This window comes from Morone saxatilis, unplaced genomic scaffold (genome assembly GCF_004916995.1).
Source record: "Morone saxatilis isolate NCDOM2014 unplaced genomic scaffold, NCSU_SB_2.0 Contig7, whole genome shotgun sequence".
Lineage (NCBI taxonomy): Eukaryota > Metazoa > Chordata > Actinopteri > Moronidae > Morone > Morone saxatilis.
This window is the reverse complement of record NW_023340246.1, coordinates 11,437,620-11,454,188: the sequence shown is the minus strand read 5'-3', so window position 1 is coordinate 11,454,188 and position 16,569 is coordinate 11,437,620. Positions and strand designations below refer to the sequence as shown.

The 16,569-nt window shown below is 41.2% G+C and overlaps 1 protein-coding gene across 6 annotated transcripts in view; it reads left to right on the top strand.

Annotated features, from left to right (window-relative positions):
• Positions 1–15,743, top strand: part of ppp1r13bb (protein phosphatase 1, regulatory subunit 13Bb) — a 26,864-nt gene extending 11,121 nt beyond the window's left edge. The window contains exons 6-19 of one of the 6 annotated variants that reach the window (XM_035678449.1): positions 4,495–4,596; positions 5,918–6,092; positions 6,275–6,474; positions 6,599–6,739; positions 7,058–7,250; positions 7,747–7,875; positions 9,683–9,816; positions 9,950–10,403; positions 10,918–11,705; positions 11,804–11,941; positions 12,045–12,178; positions 12,288–12,454; positions 12,642–12,841; positions 13,471–15,743. In XM_035678449.1, coding sequence (XP_035534342.1) covers positions 4,495–4,596; positions 5,918–6,092; positions 6,275–6,474; positions 6,599–6,739; positions 7,058–7,250; positions 7,747–7,875; positions 9,683–9,816; positions 9,950–10,403; positions 10,918–11,705; positions 11,804–11,941; positions 12,045–12,178; positions 12,288–12,454; positions 12,642–12,841; positions 13,471–13,512 — 2,997 coding nt within the window. In that variant the 3' untranslated portion in view covers positions 13,513–15,743. Of the gene's footprint in view, positions 1–4,494; positions 4,597–5,917; positions 6,093–6,274; positions 6,475–6,598; positions 6,764–7,057; positions 7,251–7,746; positions 7,876–9,682; positions 9,817–9,949; positions 10,404–10,917; positions 11,706–11,803; positions 11,957–12,044; positions 12,179–12,287; positions 12,455–12,641; positions 12,842–13,470 lie in introns of all 6 variants that reach the window. The other 5 variants (XM_035678446.1, XM_035678445.1, XM_035678444.1 and 2 more) reach the window with 5 other exon arrangements.
• Positions 15,744–16,569: the final 826 nt, after the last annotated feature.

Sequence of the window (16,569 nt, the reverse complement as noted above, 5' to 3'; positions counted from 1 at the left end):
ATTGTAGTGATATCATTTTACTGCCTGCCTAAGATGCTGCCTGTTTACTGTGTGGCAGCATCTTTTGGGTTTTCATTGTACAGCACAATAATGACATAACTCCAGTCTCTGGTATGAGCTAAAAGTATCAATATCTGTGGATACGTAATGATTCTAATATTTAGTCGGTGTTTGAGAGTAACATCACAGGCTCTGCTGTTACAGGACTGTTCCACTTCCACACACTGCCAGTATTTCCCTGTCAGGTGAACCCACTGTTGTGCATGTTGAGCTTTAGCTTTATGAAGTGTGTGCTAGGAGAATGTGAATGACTCTGATAAGAGCCGCCTCTGGCGTGGCATCCTTTCTCTCTCCAACCATCTGTCCCAGATTTCACAATAGGAAAGTGTTGCAGTCAAGGAATCGTAACTAATTCAACCTTAAGGGTGGAGGAAATAATCCAGCGCAGCAGGAGATGGAAGGGTTGTGGTTTTTGTTTTCGATTGTAGCACAAGAGCACCCAGAAGCTATTCCTTTTATTATCCTAAAAATCCACAACCTTTGACTCTGTTTGTGTTGAGGAAGTAATTTAATATATATTTTTATGGATATTAAAAATCTGCTATTGACTGACTCTCCAAGCGACAGTTTAAATACAACCAATATAATGCTACTAAGCTATAAAACCCACACCACAGCATAGCAAGTAAAAGCCATTGGTTCCACTTTTGGTTCACTAAAAGAGAAAAACATCAGCATCATGCCCGGCTCTGCTTAACCTCACAAGTGCCGAGGCTCATTTGTGTCCGAGTTTCTATCTAATATCTGATTTAGAGGATTATATCAGACAGCCTACTGGATGATATAACGGGCCCTAAGAGGATCATTGCTTTGCCTTTTCCACGGGCTGCTGCCCAAAGCCCAGGGGCTTTCTCTCCACCAAGCAGAGCTGATCATCCTCTGACAGGGACATTGCCTCATAAAGAGCAGAGGTGCCTCAAGGGAACGCTACAGTTATCACACGCATTTAAAAAGAAATTGTAACATCGCTATTTTAGCTTCCACAGTCGATGATAAACGCTTATTGGCAGTACTGAATCATCTCAATTCATTTGCCAAAAGCTGAAATAACTGTTTTGATAATTGATTAAATAGATTTTTTAAGCAAAAATACCAAACATTCTCTGGTTCCAGCTTCAACTGTGAGGATTTGCTGCCATTTATGATGGTTAATTGAATATCTTGCAAAACAAGCAATTACTAAACATTGCCATGGGCTTTGTTTTTTTGTTTTTAATTCACGCTCAAATTGAAAATAATCATAATATTAATCGGTAATATAAAATGATCAATAGTTGCAGGCCTATATTTGCCACTGTCAGTGAGTTCTAGGGCTGCAACTAAGGATTATTTGCATTATGTGTTAATCTGCAGTTTATTTTCTTTATATATTAATTTATTAATCTTTTGGTCTATAAAATATTATATAACAGTAGAAAAAATGCTGATCACATTTTCCTTTAGCCCAAGACTACATTCAGTAGATAACATGTTTCACCCAAAGACATACAGTTTACCATCTAAGAAACTGTTAACAGGATGAATCTATTATATAAAGTAGCTGTCAATCAAATTCAGTCTTCAGTTTGCTACTTCAGAACATTAATTTATGATTAATAGTCATGAATAACTTTTTTTTAATTCTGAAACATTATTCTGATCATCTTTTTAATACTAGAATAATTCTAGCCATAATCATGGACCGCTCTCCATTTCACATACGTGTCTCTACTGTTGAGTAATGTAATCTCCCAGTAGGGCTACAGCCCTCATCAGCGATGCTGTGGCTGCTTTGTCTCCCTTTCTGGTCTGCTTCGTTGGGTGTTTCTCCAACTCCCTCCTCATCACTGTCTGAGGGTGTGTGTGTCTGTTTCTCCCTTGGGTGAATTGTCACTGATGCAGTGTTGCCCGGGTGCACTTGAGCGTGTCTGTATGTGTGCCAGTGGCTTCCCCCGCTCTCCCCAACTCGACCTCGGTTGAGTCACCTCCACCCCTCCCCCCCTCCGAGTCTTTCCACACATTTTTTATATCTAAATGCTTTAACAAATACCAGGTAGGAAAACAATGCAATGTCCGTGCTGATTGTCTTCAGGGATGAGATGATGTATGACATGTCCACTATTGTTGCCTCACTTCACAATACCATAAAAGTCTTACTATTCCCGAAAAGAAGGATATTTTATTCAGAGAAGATGAGTCACAAAAATGTCTGCCTCTTATAATCGAGAAGAAGCAGTTCATACAATATTTTTTGTCTTTTGCATGCCATGTTTATTTATGTCTACAGCTTTGTACACACATGTTTACGATCATATCACGCAAACTGTAAAGCTTAAACTTAACATAACATAGACTTAAAATAATAAATTTTTCATGTCATCATCCGTTCCATACCTCTTACAAACCTCTTCATGTTTAAAAGAGTGCTCCCTCTGAACTAGTACTCTACATTTCTCAGTCTGTTATTGAAAAAAAAAAAACACACCATGACATTTCCTGCATCGTCTCCTCCCTCTTTGAACACACTTCCTAAGTCTAGGAGCGTTTGAGCATTTCAGTACCGCTTGCAGTTCAGAGGACTGTATATTCACCGCTCACTCAGTATGCTGTTTCATTGGAGAGTAGTGTGCCAGTATGTCGACTCTAGCAACTGCTTTGAGGAGGTTCAGAGGTCTGTAGAATGATAGTTTGTGGGAAAAACAGAATTGAATGTGATCGTCTTCATTAATTCTGTGAGCGAGAACAACACATGGGTGCTGATTTCTGGCTCAAGAGGAGGACTTCATTGAAAATGTTTATGGAGGTGAACCATTTTTTTTCTCTTAGCAAAATTACTTAAACAATTAATTAATTCAGCTGTGACAAATGCCAAACATTCCCTTGTGTCTGATTGTTAGCAGCCTTTCAGTCTCTTTTGGGTTAGTAAACTTTAAATCTTTGAAGGGAATCTCCACTGATTTTATACATCAAAGTCGGTTTGTCTTGGGAATGCTACTGCATGTATGAAAAAAGTTGTATGAAGCCTTTTGTGGCTCCGGGGGGAGTTCTGTGAAATGTAATAAATTAACTCAGTTGTGGCTGGAGACTAAGTTTGAAAGTGGGGGAAAAAAATGGAGGTGTGGAGTTGAAAAGAAGTCGGCTTACCTCATCTTCATCTCTGCTTGATGCTACTTTAAGATTAGCAGATTAGCCACTACTAGTATAACACACCTGCATCTGTGACTGAACTGCCTGCCATCGAGTTGCATTGTGGGTAATGTGGGCATCAGGTTTTGACAAGAAAGAAGAATACATGGAATAAATAAATACTGTATGATTTTACGCCATCGATTTTGATCTTTTAACTGTCCATCGTGAGTCTGATGGTGTTAGAGGAGTGTGATGCTAAATCAGTGGAGTACCACTTAATAATGAAAAGAATCATTAGAAGAATTAGGCCCCAATTACTTGATGTGAATTGGACTTTGATTACTAATGATAATGGCAGTTAAATCAATAAATTGGAATGTATCATTGTGATAGAAATCGTACTGGGATCCACTCGTTGCTCTAAAACACCAGTGTTAAAGTATTAAAGACATCTTAAAGACCCTCCATCATGCACAAACATTTATGCTTTTTTTTTATTTTTTACAACTGGCAATTGACACATTTTCCCTCGAGCCTCAAGTCTTCTGCTCACTAACTGAGTCTTGTCACAATTAATGTCCCGTCATAATGATGTTTGGAGCCTTGTTGTGTAAGGAAGTAGAGCCCGACCCTCACTGCTGTTGAGTCTCCTGCTGTTTGCCCCCCTGGCTGCTGAAGTCAGACATCTTTCTAAAATAATTTTCTGCAAATGGCTTTTTTGCGTAACTTGTTTCTTTGTACTTGTTTCTTTGTTTTTGTGTTTTTATTCTTATGTAACGTTTTAGCTTATGTAACTTTTTTTTTGGTGGATGTATTTTTCTGCACTTACTGACTTGCATATTTGTCTAAAAAAAGTGCTATTATATCAAACATTTACCTGTGTATTGGTAACAAACACAAAGACACATGACACTTCACTGGCTCTTACAGGTGAGTAGCTGTTACTGAGAAGAATTTAACTTTTACTCCAAAGCTACTAAATGTTGTTTTGGCTGCAGGAAGAGTCACGTAAGTCCTTGTAAGTGTGTCATCGTACTCATAGCAGCTCCCACAGGGCAAAAAAAATAAATCTTGAGTCATGCCTGGGCTTGAATCAAATAACTTTTAAGATAGGACGTAAAAGTTTTGGGCTTATTGCACAACATTTTATATAAATTAGTTTTTCTCCTCATGAATGGAAACTTTCAGTGTCGTACACTCTTACTGTTTAAAATGATTAAAAATCCCTATTTATGTATGGGTGTCAATATCAAGACCACTCTGCTCAGATTTCAGTGTATTGACCAGTTCTCGTATGTATGTATGTATGTATGTGTGTGTGTTTAGGTGGGGAACCAGCGTGTGGAGCTCACTCTATCAGAGCTGCAGGAGATGGCCACGCGGCAGCAGCAACAAATCGAGGCTCAGCAGCAGATGCTCGTTGCAAAGGTAACATCTTGGCTCCATATGAATTATTCCCCTCGAATATTATAAAGTTATTTCATTCAAAATATGCTTCTTATTAATAGAAGAACAGCAGTAACATCAGACAGTTCACAGGTCCTCTACATAGTGTGAGGCTCACCACAAGCTGCATTATCTTCCTTCTTTTCCAGTTTAAATTGTTAAATCTGAAGCACTTTGTTACCTTAAAATTGTAGAAATTATGAGAGATTTTGAGATGGTGATTATTGCAGTAACTTGGCTGAGAGACATGGAAGACTATGTGTTGCAGCCTGACCAATTATAGCTTGTCATCATTCTTGTTGTTGTATGACATACTAGTGGAAAGGTGCAGGTTGGTCTGATTGAGTGTGATCCCACAGACACAGACTGGGCGATAGTTCACGGCCTCAGCAGGCCAAGTAAGTTCAGGAGAAAATTGACTACTGTTGCACTACTTCCATCCAAAGAGTCCTATGGACTTGAAACAGGGGCAAACAGTTATGTAACGAATGAGATGGGAGGCAGTGTGAGTCACAGTGCTAGTATTGTCCAGTCTGTCATAATTCATATTTAGTTTTTATAGGAACACGTGGACAGACATTTCAGCGTTTACTCAAGCATGTTAATGTATCATGATTTTGGACACTTAGGATTCTGCCTTTCCCAGACACTCCTACAGTGCTTATAAAAAAGTAGATTTTGTCTGGTAACGGAGTTTGGTGGCAAACCTCCACACGACCAGTCTACCTTGTCAGTCTCGGTGGCTTTTCAGCAAACTAACAAAGTCAGACCACCGTGCTTGTGGTGTGTTGATCAGTCATGCAGGATGAAGCCCATTGCAGACCCGCAGATAGAAAAGACGATTTGTTGCCTTTGTTGTGGCGTCTGAAAAGTAGGCCCCACTTGAAGCCCTGCAGTCATTTGGAAACCTGGGCCTGTCATTTCCTATTTTAGGAGCTTAACTAGAGCAATTCTCAGTTGGGTGGAGAGATGAAGTCATCTGACCCTTTCTTCAGTCTTCAGACAGTCTTGACACAGCACAGCATTTCATTTAGTGCATACAGTAGAGAGATTTAGCCTAGTTTTAAGGTTACGTCTGCCACTGAGATATCCTGTAAGCCTTCGGGCGGTGTCTTGCATGTTTTATATTCTTGTGTGTTTTATTTTTGGTTTATAAAAGTACCATTGAACAGATAAAATAAGGTTTTATCTTTATTATTTCCTTCCAAACTTGCAAAAGCAGGGAACATTGACTGTGCGCTGTTGTTGCAGTTTGTTTACCTGTTTTTCTACAAAATGTCAATCTCCGTCTCGTTCTGTGAAGGAGCAACGTTTGCGTTACCTGAAGCAGCAGGAGCGGCGTCAGCAGCAAACCGTTTCAGAGAGCGAGAAGCTGCAGAGGCTGAAGGATCGTGTGGAGAACCAGGAGGCAAAGCTCAAGAAGATTCGGGCAATGAGAGGCCAGGTTGACTACAGCAAGGTCATCAATGGCAACCTGTGTACGTATACTTTCTGCAGAATCAATTTTTCATGCAACATGCGGCAACATTTTGACCAAGGTTGTGCTCGTAACAAAAACGTTTGAGCTAGCTTTTTAATTTTAAAGAAGTGGCGGGTAAATAACCTACCTACATGTAGGTTATGAATGAGCTGATGCGATCCTTTCCTTTCTCACATCCAGCTGCAGAAATTGAGCAAGTTAGCAGCCTGTTCCAAGAGAAGCAGGCTGAGCTACAGTCTGCTGTACTGAGGGTGGAGCAGCTCAGCCTCCAGCTGGAGGACTTGCGGAGGGGGAAGCTCAACGGCATACAGACTGCCCTGGGTGGCCAAGTGACCGGTGCTGCAGCCCTAGAGCTCCGTAAACTCTACCAGGAGCTTCAGGTACTGTGTAGTCGACATAATTTCAACATCTAATGAATGCTTTTAATTGATTCCACCAAGTTTACTTTACCTCTGACTCCAGTGATGGCAATATCTAGTATCTGTACGTGTTTATCCTCCACAGATCCGCAACAAGTTGAACCAGGAGCAAAACAGCAAGCTGCAGCAACAGAAGGAGCTTCTCAACAAACGCAACATGGAAGTGACGCTCATGGACAAGCGCATCAGCGAGCTGAGAGAACGCCTCTACAAGAAAAAAGCTGAGGCACGTCAAAAAGAGAACCTTCCTGTAAGACTGAGAGCGCTTAACACATCTTCTTATTAAGACTCTTGTAGCTGAAATATTTCTGACAAAATTGTGCTGTCTCTGTGAGAAGTCAGTCCAGATCCACTACATGTTCAATATAATAAGTCTTGGTGGAAACGTGTGGACAAAGTTAGTTGCTCATGTCCCTAGGGGGCTCTGTAAACCATCTGCAGATAAAAAATAATTTCTGGTGACTACAAAACAAACACAAAAAAATAGTTTTCCACTGTCAACTCTTCCAACATTTTAAACTGCTCTGACTTTCTCTTCTTACAGCTGAACAGAGCAAATGGGCCTCCCTCTCCCCAGCCAGCTCCTGGTACTCTGGGCCGTGTCGCTGCTGTCGGGCCGTACATCCAAGTCCCCGTACCAGGCCGACAGGAAGGAGGCTACACCATACCACCTGATCCACTGAAACCTCAGACTCTGGGCGTTAATAACCAAGCCAACCACGGGCGTGCCAAGTCAGGTTGGTTGACACCCATAAAATTACATTTGCAGTGTGTAGAAGTCACACAAAGACAAAAAGTGAAGCACAACTGTAATGGTGCAAGTTTTAACTGACTTGTGTTTTTTCCTCATCAAGAAAGCAGGAACATGGACAGTTAGACAAATACAAATAAAAACACATTAGGAGCTCCAGAGAGTAGATGCAAACAGTCCCAGAGGCAGTCTTACACCACCAACCATTTAACACATCTCTGCATGAAAAGCTTGTGACTGTTATTCCCTCTTGAGCCTCAACTGTTACTCTGTTTTCTTTCTACACAACTTCTCAGTTATTTCTCTGCCTGGACTTGATTTCTGTGATTTTTCCTTCCTCTCTAACATCCCTCTCTTCCTGTGTTGTGTATACTGTGATTATCTTTCTTTTCTCTCCTCCTCTCATGTGTCTATGCTGTCCTGTCTTCATACTGTCTCTGTTTCGCTGTGTGTGGGGTTTGGGGCAACTGTTCCTGGGGCAGATGGTGTGCGAAAGCCTCCTGGCCCTTGGAAAGTGTCTGATTTAGACATCGTTGTGGACCCGGTACCCCCGCCCCCTCCAGAATCACACCCGGGCACCGGAGCCTCCACTGGCTCTGACGGCACGTCCCGTGAGTGCGCAGTGCTGCATAAGCAGCGGGTTGGCACTTCCTGAACCTTCTCTCTCGACTGTAGCACAGGATCCTCAGCATGCACTGGAGTTTTCACTCCAAACAGCAACCTTCTCTTTTAAATATCGTCAGTTTAATTGATCAGGAAGTTAAGAAAATGTAGAAAATAAGAAGATGTTCTGCCCAGTCACACCTTGAGCCCCCGACACTCACAAACAGATGTTTTTATGCTCCACAACATTTCTCCACCAGACAACTGAAAGCTTAGATGCACAGATGGGGATTGTGAGAAGGAGATGAGCATCTGTGCCTGGTTTACTTGAGTAATTACCGACTAATGGAAGCATCCTTGTTTGGCATCATCAAGCTCTCCTGCCAGTGCACCATTGAGCCAGTTTTTTTCTGAACTGGAGAGAGAACACGTTGACATTTCATTTGGAGGGTTTCCTCTGTGGATTGGCTAATGACGTCAAACTAGTGGTGATGCCATCTTGAAACACTTTGCTGCCATATGCAGAAATGTTTCACTCTTAATTGTAGCTGAAGCTCATATGAACACTGACAAAGCGCTGCTGATCCTGTGTGTTTGTACACTTCTGAGAAGGTTCAATGAGTTCAGTGCCTCATTAATTTACACATGCAAAGCAGTCCAAAATATTTGGGCTTTGTTCTAATTTCATAACATTCCCAGCCTCCCTAACCTTAACCTTCACACCATGTTCTCACAACAGCCAAGTTTAAGTTGTCAAACACTCAACATGCACAAGAGATTAACTTGTACATGTTAAAATGTCATTGGATTCATTGAGCAGCTGTAACTCGGGATAATCTGCAAAGACTCAGATCAAACTGTTTCCTTTTAGACTCAGTGTTGGTAGAACTAGTATTCGTTTATTGGAAATTTGAGATGCTGTGATTGGCTTTTGAGACTTTTTGGGGTCCATCATGAGTCATCTGCCACACTGCAGCTTTATTTATCGTCATATTATACAAACAAACTATTGCTGTTGTTTTGTGTCTTCTTTTATTCATCCTTCCTTTTCAACCTATCCCTGCTGTCTAAAGGTGCATGTTTTATCTTGCACCTATATTTTTAAAGTAAACAGTTTAGTCTTAGAGACAGACAGTACTGATATTAGTGGCAGTACTTACTATTCATCCCTCAATCTTCTACTAAATCACAATTTAGTTACTATTTACCAAATGTAACTAAATGAAAACACTACATGACTAGATACAAGTACACAAAGGCAAAATACTAATGCAGATGCATTCATTTCCATCATGGCTCAGGATTTGTGTCCTATTGATCAACAACCCCTCTTGAAACATTACAGCCTCAGTTACTTTGAGAATAAAGTCCCCAACAAATTAATACATTTTGTGATGTGCCAGATGTGTCTGGCCACATGGACCTACAAAAGAGAATGGAAATGTTGAAATGTGCCTATAGCAGGAGCATTCAATCTGTATTTATCATCAGTGTTTAAATGTCTTTTAATAGAGTCTGGTTAATAGGATAGGCTTCCCAAAATCCTGAACCATCCATTCAATGCCAATCCTAGGTCAAAATGGTACACATGTTCTTCAAATACCATCAATAATATTACATTTTATGTGATCACACAAAGTGACACTTTTCAAATATGAAATAATAAGAAAATGGTACCATTTAGACCTAGCTCTGGTGGACATGCTTTGTCACTACCCTGAGTTGTAAAACAGGCTCATGCTTCTCATGCCACCTTAATCATTGGGTCTTTTTTCTCTTTTGCAACACACTTACTGTGTCCTGTTTGTGCCTTAGCTAATGATACTGGTTGGCCTAATGTAGGCAAGACCAACACAACCCTAAAGCCTCCTGAGAGACGAGACTCAGGGACTGATAACCAGGGCAAGAGCCCTCCCTCAGGCTCCCCCGGTGCTCCAAGTGCAGAAAAGGTTAGTGCTCTTTCTTCGTACTAGAAGTGTCATAAAGTGTTGATTAAATTTAGCCTTAAATTTAGATCTCAATTATCACAAAATACTGTTTTTAATGCTGGATCTTTGTGTGTAATTTCATGCTTCTATACAGGTGCTAGAATCCAAAATGCCTGTGTCCTCCCCTGCCATATCCAAGCCACAGCCGCCTCCTTATGGCTCCCACCTCATCACTGCAAACTCAGCCAGCACCTTGGATCGCCGCAAGGACGCACCACCTCCTCCTCGCCCGCTCCCAAACCCACCAGCTCTGGCTTGGCCTCGCGTCCCCCCCTCCACAGGCTCATCCTCCCAGCAGATCCAGCAGCGTATCTCAGTGCCACCAAGCCCCACCTTCCAGCCCAATGCACCGCTTTTCCCTCCTGGGCTGAGCGAGCGACTGGATCCTCCGCCAGCTGTGGCAGTTCGCCCCTTTATTCCAGACAGAGGATCGCGGCCTCAGTCGCCCCGAAAGGGCCCACCTACCATGAACTCCAGCTCAATCTATCACATGTACCTCCAGCAGGCAGCGCCAAAGAGCCAGCCACTCAAGCCTGCTCTCAAAGCAGGTAAGAGCTGGATGTGAATGGATGGGCCCAGTATGTGAGGCCTCACTGTAAAATTCCATTAGAGAAAATGGGTTTTCATGATTGGGTAGTCCTTTGAACCATGCTTTATTTTCTGTATGTGATATAGTGTCTCAGTATTGCTGACACTTAATAGATCCACTTTTGTCTTCTAAGATAAAAATGAATAAAATGATCATTTGGCCAATGAGACTTTGATGGCACAGCAGATTCAAGTTACCATACATCTTATGTCAGTAAAAGGAGAATGAATTAGTCAATTGATCATTTTGTTTATTGTTTATTTATATGGGCATAGTTACAGATAAAAATCAAAAGAAACAAAGTGGTCAGTGACACAGAAACAAGTCGCTGTTAAATATACAACAATTACTAACTAACTTACTTACTTTGTACGTTCTGGATTGGGAGAACAAAATTAAAAACCGGAAACATTGTAGACTGCTGACTAATCGATTCCTTGGTAATTAATTCCACTCTCTCTGTTTGTCTCTAGTATATGGGAAGCCTGTTCTCACCCCCAGCTCGACACCTCCCTCGCCCCTGCCTTTTGTTCAGGCTGGAGGGGCCTTCCCATTGCTCCAATGCCAGCCCAGTGGCGAGGATACTTTCGATGGAGAATTTGATGATCACGACTACTTCCAGCACCCGGAGCCCTTAGCGCCACCTCCCAGTGTGGAGAACATCCCACGACCACTCAGCCCTACTAAGCTAACACCCATGGTACACTCCCCGCTGCGCTACCAAAGTGACGCCGATCTCGAGGTGCTCCGTAAAAAGCTGGCCAACGCTCCGAGACCGCTCAAGAAGCGCAGCTCCATCACAGAACCCGAGGGTCCCAGCGGACCCAACATCCAGAAACTGCTCTACCAGAGATTCAACACTCTAGCAGGAGGCATAGAGGGAAATGGAGTCAGTGGATCAGGAGGTGGCAACAGTGCAGGTAACGGAACACCATTTTATCAGCCAGCTAATCCTCCAGGTTATCTGGGAGAGGACTCTGTGGCGGATACAGACAACGGCAACCTCCCCTCTGAGACGCAGCTACCGCCGCCACCAGGGGCGGAGGAGCCGGGCTCAGAGGCTCCACCTCCATCCACTGACGCCAATGACAATGAGCCACTGCCCTCACCACCAGAAGGTCTGGGGGATCCTGCTGAAGCAGAGGAACCGGAGGACGATGACAACAACAACAACGTGGGAGGTTCTGAGGCGTCGCTGCCCAGCCCCGTGCTGGAGGTCACCACTCCAGAAGAGAGCGACACGGCGGTCTCACAGCCACTGGTAAAAGACACATACACACAGACTTATTATTGCATTTAAAGAGTTGCATTTTCAATGAATGAATCTGTAACTCATGCTTCCGCTCTCCACTCTTACAGGAGAAGCGCACAAACTTGAAGAAGCCAAACTCTGAGCGCACTGGCCATGGCTTCAGGGTTAAGTTCAACCCTCTGGCTCTCCTGCTGGACGCCTCTTTGGAGGGAGAGTTTGACCTCGTCCAGAGGATTATCTATGAGGTATGTCAAGACTATGTGAGTATACTTTAATTTATTTGTATTTGCATGTCGGATAAGCACTCATCTTTTCATCTGGGTCCTTTTTTTTAATTTTGTTTTCCAGGTGGAGAATCCTAGCACTCCCAATGATGAGGGCATCACACCCCTGCACAACGCAGTGTGTGCGGGGCATCACCACATAGTCAAGTTCTTGCTGGATTTTGGTGTGAACGTCAACGCTGCAGACAGTGATGGATGGTAAGAGGACGACACAAAGTTTTGCATGATCTGCTGTGGTACTGTACTGTATCATTTACATTTATAAAAATTGATGTTTGTTTTCCTGTTTTGTGTTTGTCGGGAACAGGACTCCGCTTCACTGTGCCGCCTCCTGCAACAGTGTCCATCTCTGCAAGTTGCTCGTTGAGTCAGGGGCCGCGATCTTTGCCAGCACCATCAGTGACGTGGAGACTGCTGCAGATAAATGCGAGGAAATGGAAGAGGGCTACATCCAGTGCTCCCAGTTTCTATACGGTGAGAAATAACCCACCAGTCAGTCTGGCTTGCACAAATGTAATTCCAAAAGCAGTAGTTCACTTCAGAATTCAAGTTTTGTCATTGTCTCTCCAACTTTGTCCAAACTACAAAGATGTAGCAAATCAGCCCCGTAAGGTCTACCTCTATATTTGACTGTTTGTTTGTTTTGGACTCTCTTACGCAGGTGTTCAGGAGAAGTTGGGTGTAATGAACAAGGGGACGGTGTATGCTCTGTGGGATTATAAAGCTCAGAACCAGGACGAGCTGATGTTCAGCGAGGGGGACGCCATCACTATTCTGCGACGACAGGATGACAGTGAGACAGAGTGGTGGTGGGCACGACTCGAGGACAAAGAGGGCTACGTGCCCCGCAACCTGCTGGGGGTAAAAACAAAATACATTATTTGTCACATTTCAGCCTTATTAGCTCACCAGTAGGTTTCATTTAAGTTATTATCAGTGCATTTCTTTTCCCATCTTCCAAATTTTATAAGGAGTACGTTCTAGACCTGCTCTATATGAAAAGTGTCCTGAGATAACTTAATAATATTGATTTAAATCAATTGAATTTAATCAAAAATGATATGTTTTTATTTGTTTATCGAGTTGAATGACTGTAGGGCAGAAATGATGAGTGGATTCATCAATTAGTCGCTGGACAGAAAACTAATTCATTATTTTTTTGATAAATGATTAACTTGTTTAAAGTTTTAAGCCTGTTTAACCTCTGCTTAGATGTTATTGATTGTTGTTGTTGCTATTATTTGTTAAAGTTATTGATTCTGACAAATTATCATTTAATAAAACAGAGAAAAGATTGATAATATTAAGTCAATTAATCCAGTTTTTTTGCCTACCTTAAGTCACGGAGTACAAATGTTTTCAAGAAGGCATTGAAAAGAAAAATACGTAACCGTTGCAAGGATGTCAGTGAGAAAGTACATAACAACAAACACAGGCAAGTCAAATTAATCATGTTAAACATTTCTCCTCTCTCTGTTTTTTTTTTCCAGCTCTATCCAAGGATCAAGCCTCGTCAGCGTTCCCTGGCGTAGTTTCTCACTCCACTGACCTCTGGCTAACAGCTGGACTAATGACAAAACCAAGAGCAGAGAACAAAAGAGCCTGGTGCTCTGTCTTCTTCCCGTGGCCATAACCCCCCCGCCCGGCCTCGTGTTTCTCACAAAATCGAACTTTGACACACATATTTACATCTGCACACACACACACAAACACACACAACCAAACACAAGCACTCCAAATAGGAAATCTCTAATACCACTCCATCATGACACCCCCCTCCTGCCTCCACATTCAACCTATTGATCTGTCATTTTCCCAAGTTGATTTTGCCCCAATTCAGTGTCAGCTCTGTATAAGACATCAACTTGAAGAATAAAACACTAACCCATGACTCAGTATGTCATTGATTACATATTTGTTCACTCTTCTTCAGCCATCTCCATCTCCCTAATGCGTTATACGGTGACACTTGGTTTACATGACACTTTTTGATGACTGGAAAAATGATCTCTAATGGTGAGAAGTTGCTGATATTTGTCAGTGAAATGTAATTTGAGTTATAACACATTACGTGTTTTTTGTATTATTCCAATTTCCCTCTTGCACGAAAAAAAATCTATTAACACAGAAAACTGTGTTTGATTTTGATGTAGTCTAACCACCAAAGATAAATATAGATTTGACAGTTTTAATTCTGTTACCCCCCCCCCCAAATGACCTTGCAGAATTGTTGTGGAGTGAGATAATCAATTGATTTGCTGCTATCAATTAAAAAAACAGTTCCTAGGAGTTGATCAAAAGTCCCTGTAGATAGAAAATGGATTGGGGGGAAAAATAGAAAATGTCCTCAGTATTAACTACAGTCAGAACAAATCCAATGTATTAAAGCTGAAGATGAATATTTATTGACAGCTCACAAATTGTCACGAATCACATTTCATGAACATCATCGCAAGAATGTGTTTTTCATTCAGTGTCATCTGTGCAGAATGTGGACCAGAATGTGTAGACCATAAACCACGAGACTTCAACATGTATCAGTGTATCACAGTTTGTATTATTTGGTCGTCTGAATATCCCTAAAATGAACTGCTCATATGCTGCAAAATATATTGTCATGGAAATGGGAAACAAACAGTATTTTTCTTTACCACAAAAGGTAATTAAATTGAGAAGCTGTGTCTGTAGAGTGTGTATAAAGGTCACAAATGTAAATGATATTTTACCTAAAGTATTGCAGGAATTAAGGATTGGAAAAGAAGTTGTTTTGTAACATTTAATACCACGGTGGTGAGGCGGGCAAGAATCAGCTTCAGAAACACAAACATGTGTGCGATCGTATCAGTTTAACTATTTTCTTTCATATTAACATTCTGTCTTTTTTTTTTATATGCCTACCTTAGTTCTGAGATCCATAGTTTTTCTGACTTTTGGTACCTGATGATAAGATTTTTGCTTTTGTTACAGTTAAACTTGACAACCTGACAAATATGAAATTGAGAGCTCTCATATATTAATTGAATCCAGACACTGTGCATCAGAAACACTGAAATTATCACAGATGCCATCTAAAGGATTTTGTTTACCCCATTAGGCAAAGTTAACACTCAACCTCTTTTGTTCTTTTCTACAGGCTGTTAAGTAGGTCTCTGGTCATTGAACACTGCAGTTATTTTTCGTTGGCTGTGTTTAACTCCACTTGAAACACTTAATCTCAGGACCAACACGGTGCTGCTGACACTGTTCCACCACTAAACTAGTGATCATAGTTCTATTTTCACTCTCAACAGATATCACCTTCATTTAAGCACCGAACCAAACTAAAGACAGGCAGTCCAAATTAATGATAATTAAAAAAAACAACAACCTTGGGCATCAATTGATAAATAAAGAGACGGTTATTGTGTCTGAAAAGTAAATGTTCAGGTTCAGACTTCATTTTGCTTCAGACAATCCTAAATTTGCCCAGTTCTCTTCCTCCAGCTGCCCCCTTTCAGGTATACACCATTCCAGTAACGTGTGCCATCAGTCACATTTCTGATCTGGAGTCCATCAACTTGTTCTGAACCTTGAGTGACTGAGTGTTATGCCAAGTGTGCTAGTGGCCCAGGCTTTATCATGGCTTAACCTGTACATAGTGTGAGGAGATGTGTTATATGTTTGCTGTATGGACAAGTGAGCTTTCTGTATAATTTCTGTATACTCACACATTCAATTCTGTAAATGTCAACAATAAAACCGAAGCTCTGGCATGATGAATGTCTTTCAGTGTAATATCGGCAAAATAATGCAGTGGAAAAATTGATAAAAATGTGTAAATATTGTGAGAACCACAGGGTGACAGTCTGATTGTTGGAAGTTTCTCTTTTTCTATAATAACGTGATCATGATGCAGGACCGTCCAAGCTGGAATGAATATAGGTATTACTGAGAAACTGCTGTATTTCAGCTGAGAATATGGGTATATCTAGTAGTCTTAACTTCACTGATAAACTGATATAGAGAAGCAACCAAACAGAAAACTAAAATTTTAATTGCTTCTGAATCAGTTTAATATATGTATTGTATTGTATCATTTTTTTATTATAATAAGTAAAGGCTTTGTTTTTGTAAATGTACATTTATGACTTCAATATTTGATAAATTAAGAATACGGTTTATTATTTAAAAATCCCCAATCTCTCCTAAAATTGGAACATGTTTGACACCCTGTTTGAAGAAGATGACAGTCATTGTATTGTAGTTATTATTATTATTATTATAGGAAAAGGTTATCGGTGTGAAATATTTTCTTTTCTTTTTTTCGGGGGAAATAAACGTTCTCCACCTCAGAGATTTCAATCAACCTGAATGGGTAATATGGAATTAGTCTTTCCAGTCTTGCAGACGACTAATTATGTTCACACATCACTTAAGTACAATAGCTCCCGTGAAATCCTCATTTCGGCGACATTTTCATGCAGGAGATCATAGTCAGGATGGGAAGTCGTTTCCTTGCGCCACTGCAGGCCAAGGTAAAACAACAGCATCAAACGGACTAGACTCTGTGATTTCTCTAGGGCTCGTTATTTCTTTCTTTTTTTTTTTTT